General features: G+C 41.4%; 1 protein-coding gene across 1 annotated transcript; it reads right to left on the bottom strand.

Moving 5' to 3' along the window:
* Window positions 1–660: 660 nt before the first annotated feature.
* On the bottom strand, window positions 661–10,214 carry gcna (germ cell nuclear acidic peptidase). Its single transcript, XM_080773571.1, has 11 exons — window positions 10,093–10,214; window positions 9,383–9,568; window positions 8,607–8,679; window positions 8,096–8,154; window positions 7,786–7,849; window positions 7,428–7,498; window positions 6,132–6,993; window positions 5,589–5,733; window positions 3,947–4,085; window positions 2,493–2,697; window positions 661–1,328 (listed from the first exon to the last, which is right to left on the bottom strand). The coding sequence occupies exons 2-11, from the start codon at window positions 9,549–9,551 to the stop codon at window positions 1,097–1,099; spliced, it is 2,019 nt and encodes a 672-aa protein (XP_080629697.1). The 5' UTR covers window positions 9,552–9,568; window positions 10,093–10,214; the 3' UTR covers window positions 661–1,096.
* Between the last annotated feature and the right edge of the window lie 1,620 nt (window positions 10,215–11,834).

The raw sequence follows: 11,834 nt of genomic DNA, 5'->3' as shown, positions 1-11,834 counted from the left end.
TGGTCGTCCAAGAGACAATAGGCAGGGGGCAAACGATCAACTCATATCCCTCTCGTCCAGAAAGCCGTATATTTCTAGTGAAGCCGTCATGTCCACAAGGTGAACCAGGAAGGCCTGCGTGGCTTTGAAGCACATCGTTGTGGTCAGTGGCACAGTGGGTGAGTCAACAGCATGCATGGTGTTATCATGGTGATTGCATTTGTGTATGAGCAACAGTCGGGTACATTGTACCCGACTGTTGCTCATACACAAATACAAGATGCACTCGAATTGTATTGTGTTCCGAGTGTCAATATTTGCCTAAAGGAGCAACATGGGCAAACCATGCAAATCATCGTACTAGTCTGTTTGGATCTGATCATTGGAATAGTTGTTTCCTTGATGCTAAAATCCATGACATATTTACAGTTCTGAGATTGTAAGACTAATTTGGTATAGAGCTTTAATGTTTTGAACAAAAACCTTGTTTTAACCAATTTGCGTAAAGAAATTAAGAAAACCAATCCTATCAGATGTGCAAACTGAAATGATCAGTTAGTTTGATAAAACTTCTAAAACATTTACCCTCTGACAAGACAAACGTTTTTGTAAAAAATGTTTTTATTTAGGTAAATTCTTACTTAATTTCCCTTTAAAAATTCAAGAAATGCAGGACCACACATAACTCATCTCATACATAAAACATATAAAAACACCACAAAAGAAATATCACAGTCTACCACACAAATGACAAACATGCATGTCATAGGTTTGCCTCAGTTTGGACAGTTGGAACAGATTCACCAGGAGAAGATTTGACAATACCAGTTCCTTGAGGTTAAGATTCACACTTCCCTGTTGAGGTACAGCATGAGGGTGTAGATTGGTCCTTCAACGATTCCCTGAATAGCCACTTAAGCCCATGCCGTCACACGCCATGAATCATCTATTTTCTCTGCACAACATAACAAAAAGTATAAATTAAGCATATAGCCCTACATAATTCTTTGAGAATTGCTGGCCTTGCCCAACACAGGGGACAGCAGGTTTAATGTGGTTAATTACTCTGCAACCTGAGAACAATGTACGGTATAAGATGCACAATATCACAGATATCTCAGCTTTGACTCAGTTTAGCCTTGGTGGCAAACTCTTCGCTGAGCTTGCGCATGACATCGCCGTGGCTCTGTCCCGCCATCCGCTGGCGTACGCTCGCAAAGTTCTCTTTGACAAAGTTGGCGAACGGCGTGGCAGGCCGCTGACTGGCCGCGTTGAGCAGGACAAACGTTCCCTTGCAGTGTGCACACGCAAACCGCTCCGTGTCCAGTGACTTGGAGTGACGGCCGATGCTGTGGAGAAAGAAAGAAAAGTAGCTCTAAATAATAACATGACATTTTGTCCTATTTCTTTTAAATTCATACAGCCAGCAATGGGTTAAACCAGAGGTTAACAGGTGGTCCGTGGACCACTGGTGATCCATGGAAGTATTGCATGTGACCATGACCATTAATTTAGTAATGTAGGCTTTGTTGTTTTTATTCTCCCTTTCCACTAGTTCAGAAACAGTGAACTGAATGACCTGGTGACCTATGATGACCATCCATGTAGTCAATTACTGACAAGTTGGAGGTCAAGAATTTCAACAGAAAAAAGAGAGTTCAGTTAGAATCTCAAGAGTCGGAACTGCAGTCGGATTGTCTGGTTGAGTCATTATTATTATTATTATTATTAGGGGGAAAATAATATCAATTGGTTGAGAAACAGTGGTATGTATACACATGGGATGCATAGCAAGTGTTACAAAAGCATTAATCTTAGCACATATCCCCACCCAACACAACAGTGGTCCCCAGGTTTATTCTAAGTCAGGGTGGTGGTCACAATCAGTTGGAAACCCCTGTGACACCTCTAGGGGCCGCAGTCTGCATTCAAAGGAAAGGAACAATACATGAATTTGACGGTCCACTTCCTGATTGGTTGGCTGATTTGCCTGTAGAAACGGTTTGGACCAATAAAGAAATCTTTGAATGCAGACTGCATCTCCTAGAGGTGTCAAAGAGACTACTTTTTTGGGGGAGCCCTTAATCCACTGGTGGCTGTCTGAATACTAAAAAGGGAAAAAATATTTTGAAATATTATTACTTAGCTACTTATATTATACATACTGTACATGTAACATTGTATTGTGTCTAGGACTATAGTAGGACCCTCCCAAAAAGGAGATTGTAAATCTCAAAGGTGTTATTCCTAATAAAGAATCATCAACTGTACATATTATCCATAAACACTCTGTGAAGGATGATCGAACTACATATATCCTCGGTCAATAGTTTTAGTTTTCACTGAAAGAATTAGGATGCACATGGATTCAGCAGAATGTGAGGGAGAATGTTTGAGGCTTGAGAAGTGGCATTCTCCAGGAAAATGTGCGTTAAGGGGAAACAATCATAGACATACATCATACAGGTTAAAGAAAAATTACAATGTTAATGGCGTCAACAGCTTGCACGTACATGTTCTTGCAGCGGACACACTGGTACTGGAACTTGTACGTGATATCGTACGTGTGGCAGCGAGTGACCATGGGTAGCTCCGGGTGTGCCATCGTGGCCTTCCTGGCGTAGATCTTCCAGATGCTGCCGTGGCCGTCCCTTATGCCATGGTTCATCCAGGTAGCAGCGTGGCACATCTCATGAACCAGCGTGTCCCGAAGACGATCTACGAGGAAGTTAAGAATTAAAATGGGATACTTGTCAAAAATGTATTTAAAAACGACGACAACTGACAGCCAATTAGTATGAAAAACAGAAACATACACTAGGTACTAGTTCGTAAGCGGGGTTGCATGCACCCCCAACTACATCATGAAGACTTGGGTCTGATGAATAAGACATTTTAATGAAATGAAATTGCCTAAATGATATGCCAATGGATAAAGCACATGTGCAATGTCAGATTGACGACTGGTCAACTCACGGAGGAGGAAAATGTACCGTTTTCTCCATTTCATAGTAGCCAGTGGTTCTGAAAGTGGGATCTGGGACACCCAGGGGGTCCCCAGCGAAATAATTGATCGTTAGAAACCAAAAGCTCTGAGAGTTATGGGGGTCTGTGGCTTAATGGTAATGCAATAACAAACTCGGGGGATTAGTTAGGGCTGTCACGATTAGATTACAAATTTAAGTTGACGATTAATTGTCACACAACTAATTTTGATTAAGAATTGAATTGTGTTTTTTGCATTCAACAATGGAAAGTTACAATTTGTATTTCCGTTTGCCTTTTAGGCTTCGTAATCACAGCTTGCACAAGGCAGATATTAGACATTTAGCAGACACTCTTAATCCAGAGCGTTTTACAATAGGCAAGAATAAAAAGCATAGCAATACAAAAGTAGTTATCATGAAACATGCATAAGCTAAGCACGTAAGAGTGGAATATATAATAATATATATATGATATAATGAAACTATACAATACTATAAAGTGCTACGAGTCGACTACATAAAATGCAATTCTAGTGCCGTCTACGTAACATGCTATAAATCTGTATAAAATGCTATCCAAGTCTACATAAAGTTCCATCTAAGGGACTAGGGTAAGTGCTACAGGCCATCATGGAGTCTGAAAAGGTGGGTTTTCAGAATAAAATAATTTAAATATACAAAGACATCACAGACGCATTTAATACAAAAAGTAGATGGTAAGCCCCCCTTACCCACTAACAGCTGACGCCCTTAAAGAGAAAGAGACAGGCAGACTGGCTGCTCTTCAAGTACAAAGACTTTGACGGTCAAATTATTATTGTCTCATCATTATCGGTGAAAATAATCTGGATTATTTTTAGCCCGACCGATTTGGCATTTTTATGGCCGATAGCACCGATTTGACATGCCTGCTGGGGTGGGGGGTCCTTGAAATTAAAACGTTTTGAGAACTTAAGCACTGGGATAGGGACAGATCTTACCTGCAGTGTCGCACACTTTGTCCGAAAGTTCAATCCGAGTGTAGCGGCTGCCTGCAGGGCCTCGGTGCTGCCCGCTGATGCAGTACCCTGCAGTCTTCCTCAACTTCTTGTTCCAAGTCACCGACATATCAGCGGGGAGCTGGGAAAAAACACATCATATCAGGTAAACAAAACAATGAACACAATTAACCATTATTTTAAACTTTAGCTGTTGAAAAATTGCAGATCTACAAGCTCGTAGTGTGTGTGCCTGATCTGCGTACCTGATCTGCTATTTCTTTTTACTCGAAAAACACTTTAGAACTGATGACGGATTAATTTAGGAAAGCCAACTCACTGTGCAAGCTCATTTATGTTGTTGAAAGCTATGATGACTGTTTTTAGTCCCTGGAGAAGAATATTGTTTCAGAAAACAAATTTGACCGTCCATGACTTCATGAATATTAGCCAGATAAACAGAGATTTTCAATATGCGTTTACCTGAAACTTAAATAAAGTCTACAGTCAGGATACAGATAAAACAAGCGGAATTGTAAGTGATGATTGATGACACAAATAAATGAGCTGACAACATTGGAACTGGAACACTATAAAAGCTGATAAAAGGCTACTCTCGCCTGATTGGCTGTAATTTTGTCGGGTACAGGTTTAGTGTAGACATACTATTGGTCCGACTGTCATTAGACCTGCCTCAAGCCTTCAATAAATATCCAGACAGGAAACGCACTGACGCAGAACTGCTGGAATTATTTAACCTAAATCTGACCAAAAATGAAGTTAACAAGAAATTTTATCTCCAATCCAAAGGCATAGTCACAGGGAAAAGGTTTGCCCCCTCCTATGCCAAAATGTACATGGCTCTCTGGGAAGACATGGCCAAATAATGCAAAAATAACATTATTAATTGTAGGCTACAGCATTTCATGACACATGGAATTTGTGTCTTGGAAGTTGTGCCTTGGAAATTACCGAGAAGCAGTGGATACTAAAATTAAACGTCACATTAAACGGCCTAACCAATCCTAATGGTAAGTACTAAGTACCGGTAGGTGACTAGATTAAGCCAAACTAAATCTAAATATAAGATTTAGAAACTTTTAGTGATTCTAGTAAGACTAAATCATAATTGCCCAGACTCTTCTTCAACAAAGATGGCGAAAGCAAACATTCTTTGTTCTGTCTGTAGTATGGTACAAAACACAGAGGTCCTTAAACCAGATAAGAAACCTAACGACAAGCACGGAGCAGCGCATGTTCGACCACATGTCTGACCGTTGTTTCTCCATGTCGGTCCGTTGGTGTGTCTAATCTGAATGTGTATCCCATTTTGTCACCTACCTGAAAATGAATTTTCTGTTTATTAAAAAGAGCTGGAGAGACAGGGAGACCCCTGTTATTGAACGAACACTATAGCAATGATTTCAGAATATAGCGATTTAACCTTTTAACAAAACATTTTGTTTTAACCAAAAAATATAATTTACCCTCAACCCTACTTTTCCACCCTAGTATATACACTGACAAATAGTGGCAATAACCGATCGACTACACACGTACTAGGTACTGAACCAGCTAGCGAAGAATACGTTTTTTCGTTTTCCTTTCCCACAATAGGGAGTCAACAACATGCGGAAATGTTTACCTTGTCGTCAAACACAGTGGTGTTGAATAGCCTGTATAGTCTGCTGGTCAGCTCTTCCTTGTTCTGTTTGAAGCAGCGGCCATAGTTGGAACCCGGCTCTGACAGCGACTGGAGGAAGCACCCTGGAGTTCTACAGACTGGCACTCTGTCAACACAAGAAAAGTGATCTTTTAGAAACAAATACACAATAAGAAAAATCACCAATACATACTGTATACAGTGGTTCCCAAAACTTTCAAGTTGACATGCAAAAGAGCGCATTAGACGTCTGCCCAGAATCCAATCCCAAATAGTGAAAATAGCAGGTCTACAAGCACAATGCAACACTTTGCGCCGCGAGCTTGTAGATTGGCTACTTTCACTACTTCTTAAACATTCGTTTTTTAATTTATGGAATTTCTTTGAAAGAAAATCATTGGATTTTGTTTAATACAAATCAGACTTAAAAACAAAATAACAAAAAAAAGATGCGTTTGGGAACCAGTGCTTTTTAGAACACCTCGACAGATGTCTCTCCATAAAAGTAGATCTCAAACCACTCACCTCCTCAGTGGGCCAGCTCTGGGCTCCGTCTGGCTGAGTGTGGGTGTGTTGTAGACAGCCGACTGGCCCGGGGTCTGGCCCGGGGTCTTCACATGCAGCGGCATTTCCCCCAGCGACCGACCCTTCGGTGGAGCCCTCTGTCCCTTTACGGGTGGGATCGGGATCTTCTTCACAACATTCAGAGGCGTTTGCCCCGGCGTCAGAGAAACCGGAGCTTTCCGTCCCTTTACAAGCGGGCCCGGGGTCCTTGCTGGGGTCTTCACGTTCAGGGGTGTTCGTCCCTTTCCAGGTGGAACGGACAACAGAGGCTTCATGATGGAGCCTGGATTCAAGTCGAGAGATATTGGCCACTTGTGCGATTGTGGTGTTGTCGTGTTACCCGTGTGGTGATGCTTAGGTGAGGCTGTGCTGCTCAGCTTTGCATTCTTCATCTTCAGTCGTTCCAGTAAAGACAGGAACTCCTCATCAGAGCTGCTGCTGCAGTCATCCAGCTTGGAGGGACCCGAGTGAATGATCTTAGGAGGGTGAGAGGATAGGCTGGTGGGCCTATGCGTGGAGTGAGTGCTCTTAGGAGGGAGAGAGGATAGGCTGGTGGGCCTATGCGTTGAGTGAATGCTCTTAGGAGGGTGAGATGACGGAGATGATGGTGTCGAGGGTTGGCTGTCATCTTCATCATAGTCTGGACTGCTGACCGTGGTGGGTAGTTTTTGGGGCTTGGTGTGACGAGTGCGCCAGGTGCTTTTCATCACAATACCGCATTCGTCATCATCATCATCACTGAGGAAGACCGGGGAATCCCACTCAGAAAATGGTCGTCTCACCGGAGGCAGAGGTGTAGCCGTAGTGGTGGTCTTATTATTCACTGTAAAAGAGCAGGGGGATATGATGCTGGGGTGAATTTGAGTCAGTGACACATTCAATTTCACACAATAAGTGATACACATGTGTGCGAAGAATAGAGGGGGGGAGACAAAGGGGAAAATGGTGATCGTAAAGGAGAATAAACTCCAATAATTAAAGATTATGAATGCCACAATGTCCATGGAAATGTACATTGTAATATACATTACAATATGTATAAATCTGAATGTGCACACAATTTGAAAATGAGGACCAATGTGTATAACTATGACTTTTAATGTCAGTGGAATAGTATGGCAAAGGTTGAAAGCACATATACATATGATTAGTTTTACTCTTATGTACCTGTACACAAGATGTAACAATAAACTACACAGCCTTGAACCTTGAGCACCGGATAAGCTTGCAGCAAATATAACAGTTACGCAGGGTTACCTCTAGCAGACGGCTTGGTCTGAACAAAGTCATCGTCAGATGATACGTCGTCCACTATGAAGCATTTCAGGCTGTGGGGAAACAAGTATTGGTCAGCATTTCACAATACATGGTATTGTGTCAAGACAGCATTGAGATGAGCAGTTACATTAAGGAAGGCTCCACTGTGTTACAAGCTTATCTCCATAGCTTCAATCATACTAATGGTCAATACACTGACAATGCACAATAGGTCAGACAGCGTTCTGTATCGCTGAGGGACACAATCAAAAGCAACCGATTGACTGCGCTGCTCTGCCACTTTCGACTATATCAAAAAGATTAAATCATAATAACAATGACCAAAACGTCAACACACCTATCTTCACTGGTGCTCTCGGGTGTTCTTGGCTTGGATTTAGGCGTTTTCATTCGGTTGACAACTTCAACATGGACAGACGAAAACACAAAACACTTTTCATTATCATCCATTGATGGGAACTTGCTCAGCAAAGCATATAAACTCTGGAGGCCGAGTTAAACTACTGTAACCATCTTCCCCCCCCCCCCCCCCCCCCCCCCCCGACACATTTTCAACTGAAGAATATTTGCGCTAGAAAAAAAGCCATTATTTCAAGTAACACTCGAAAGGGTCCGACGAGAAAAAGACTTAAACCTGGAGTACTCACATGCCTCAAAGCCGTCATCACTGTCTGAGCTCAGGAGCACTGCATGGGAAGATTGGGAACTACAGAGAACGCAGGTTAGCAGTTAAGACCACATTGAACGATTTACTGCAGTGACAGTGTTGACAAATATAGGTATATAATATTATATATAAATATATTTTTAGGTCTATTTTGGGGCTTTTTATGCCTTTATTGTTGATAGGACAGTAGGCTGACAGAAAATGGGGAGATAGACGGGCTAGTGACATACACTAGTCTATTATAAGTGAGTGTAAGTCTGTCACAATCCACAAACAAATTTATTTTGAGGAATCAGACTCTTAGCGTGGAAAGGTGCATAAATGCACATTAGAACAAAATATGTGCGGAAACAATGATCCAATGATTAATCGCTTACGAACCGATTACTAATATTAATATACAAGCTCACACAATGCCTCACATTGTGATGCATTGTGAGCTTGTAGATACGCTACATGGGATTTATTTTACTGTGTAACCTTGTTCTTACCGGTCTTTCTTCACAGCACTGGAGGGATTCTTTGAGCTGCCTTTGACTTTGGGTGTAGCCCTCTCCTTCAGATCTGAGGATCCATCAATCAAACTTCATTCATGTATGATGTAGCACATTTTATTTTACATTACATTTTTAAATACTGTGTATGTCTGGGCAATACATTGATGTAATATAATAGATATTGTGATAATGAGTGTAGATATCATCTCGATCTGGGACTTGAGCTTGTACATATGCCACTTCATATCATCATCACAATATAATATTCAATGGTTTCGCGGCTTCGCCAAGCCCTGCACACTCACAGCAAGGGAATAGAATACACAGTTACACACACACACACACACACACACACACACACACACACACACACTATATGTGTGTGTTATCACACTAAGTGTCACACACACACACACACACACACACACACACACACACACACTATATAATGTGTGTGTGTGTGTGTGTGTGTATTATCACACAAAGTGTCTCTCTCACACACACACACACAGTAGATTTCTTTATATGCCATACTACTTTTATAGAATGATGCTAACGTAAGTGTGTGTGTGTGTGTGTGTGTGTGTGTGTGTGTGTGTGTGTGTGTGTGTGTGTGTGTGCGCACAAGCGTGTTTTATGGTTTCCTTCTCCTCCATGGCCAACAGGCCACTAATGTCAGACGGTTCATATATGAATGGAAGTTAAACATGGCGACAGACATAACAGGACTTTGAACCTCAACCGAAAGCCGTCCACAGCATGATACTTACACAGGTCAAACTCCTCGTCGCTGGACTCCATCAGGACGTTACTTCTGTACGGAGCATCTCTGGAGGGTTGGTTCTCCTTCTCGTCATCTTCACTGTCAGACGGCAGATGTTCAACGGGAGAAGCTGCATCCACTGTCCCAATGACACTTTGCTTGAATTGCTGCCACATCTTTTCCTCTCGCTTTCCTGTACAACATTAAAAGATATTGAAAAAGACAATCAACTAGGTGCTCAATGGAGGTGCAAAAAGATAAAAAGTGGTTTGGTGCAAGATGGACCCTTAAATGTCACCAATCTTTAAAGATGGAGTTCCGTGATTTTGTTCCACGCTAAAACATAATCATCACTTTCAGGTATATGAGGACATTTTTTTTCTCCAAAATGTGTAGAGTATTTGTTAAAATGACGGTTGGACACGCACACCAGTTCATTAAAGAGCTGTAGATGTGGAGACTGGAGAGAGTGAGAGACCCGTAATGAACAATAAGACAGAATAATCAGACCTTTAACTGGTCAACAACTACTAAACCGCGTTGTTTAAACAATATGGTATTGGTAGGTATAAGGTAATATAAGGTAGGCTTTAGTCGGCGCTGTGAACTCAAATACGCTTCAGTCAGTCTCAGTCATGTCTGACTCAGTCATTATGTCTTTGTATAATCTTTCATACCGTACGTTTCATATGAAAAATAACCAATACGTTACGTAACAGGTAGATAGTGTAGTGTAGTCCAGACAAATTAATTCATAGTAGTAGTTTAGTTTACACTGGCTGAGGCGCTGAATGACTGCCTTTTGTTTAGGAAATTCAAATATTTAAACCGGATGTTGACGAGGGCACTGCCATCTTCTTCTCTCGTTTTATCGCCGTTTGCATCCTCACCTGCGTTGTATTACGCCATCTACTGGATCAGTGGTTCTCATCCCTTTTCATACATCTCCAAATTAATAATAAGTAGCCTACTACCGGTAGTGGTACTATAGTTTAATAGAATCTTTGCCTGAAACGAAATGTTGACCGATTGTCACACAAACCTACTAGCCGTTTCGGTTCTTAAAAAGCAGTCCAATGTTTCCCATTTAAGGGTCTTTTAATCTCTATACAGTAGTTCCTATCAATAATATTGACACTATTATGCTTTGTGTTTTTAATTATATTATAATTAAAATCACAAAATCCGATAGTTAACTCTAAGCAAGAAAATACTGCCGAAGCAGCAGACAACCTAAGCATTAATGCTATGGACCAGAGCTACAGACAACCCAGCACTCCAGGTTAGAATAAAGTCCTTACGGTGCAAGGCTCGAATATACAAGTTGAAATGAAGAAAATGCCAGCACTCATTGTACAGTATGTCCTTTTCATATGAATTTATTTACCTCTGACGTTAATAAGGAACGCGTTTCGGTGTGGCCTTCGTCAGCGTTATGACAAGATGACAGGAAGTGAGGTCTTTATATACCGGTATGTGAGATACAATCAACAGTAATTAAAGACAGGTGTCACCTGTTATCCTCTCACACAGTATCAAAGACTAATTATGGTACCAAGACAGAATAAACAATCATGTGAGTATAAATAGGTATATATCCTGGATGGGAACCGCAAGGTTGCCAGTTCGAACCCGGGCTCCCCCAGTTACTGTCGAAGTGTCCTTGAGCAAGACACTGAACCCCTAATTGCTCCCGATGTGCTAGTTGGTGCCTTGCATGGTTTCTGCTGCCATCTGTGTATGAATGGGTGAATGTAATGCAGAATCTATGTAAAGCGCCTTGGATAAAGGCGCTATATAAATGCACCATTTACCATTTATAATAAAATATGGATACATCACAATGAGCTATCATACTACATATGGGGCCGGCCCCTAAAGTGCCTGGGAAGTTAATAGACAAAACAGACAATAATAAACTCACACCTTGAGTCTATGCTTTTTAAACTCATTAGAAATGTATAAAGACAATACATATGGAATATATATATATAGTATATAAGTTTTAACTGCAATATGAGTCTGCACAACCAAGTTTGATTCCGATTCTGCTACTGAACCCTGTCTCATGCTTTGGCCTGTGACACCGTGACACTGTCGCCCAAGGAAAGACCCATCTCCTTCAGCTCCATCATCACGGTCCTTCGCCAGGTGTTCTTCATTTTTTGTTTGACTCTTGGTTTTGACCCGCTTTCATTTCCCAGTTGGAGTCCATCTCAAGGCAACTTTGGGTATCCTTTCACTAGGCATCAATCAATGGATCTTGGATTGGGTCTTCTTGAAGGGTCTGTGTTGCTATTGTTGCATGATGACAAAGGACTGAATTCATTTAAGAAAGTAATATTAACCAAATGGAGATACAAGGTCTCTGCCGGAAAGCGACGATGATTTAACCCACACTTTTACACACCCACCACAGATATGGAAGAATTTATTCTACCGTTGATATGGATCCAAGA

This window comes from Protomyctophum bolini (genome assembly GCF_963924005.1).
Source record: "Protomyctophum bolini genome assembly, chromosome: 10".
NCBI lineage: Eukaryota > Metazoa > Chordata > Actinopteri > Myctophiformes > Myctophidae > Protomyctophum > Protomyctophum bolini.
Note: the sequence above shows the minus strand (reverse complement) of the source record. Positions and strands in the feature narration are given on the sequence as shown.

Bases quoted from the DNA above. Each gene is read 5' to 3' on its own strand.
- gcna (XM_080773571.1), bottom strand. From the start codon at position 9,551: ATGTGGCAGCAATTCAAGCAAAGTGTCATTGGGACAGTGGATGCAGCT. The intron at 7,850-8,095 runs GTGAGTACTCCA...TCCATGTTGAAG, and splicing joins TGATGACGGCTTTGAGGCAT to TTGTCAACCGAATGAAAACG. The intron at 4,086-5,588 runs GTAAACATTTCC...GTTTTTTCCCAG, and splicing joins CCACTGTGTTTGACGACAAG to CTCCCCGCTGATATGTCGGT.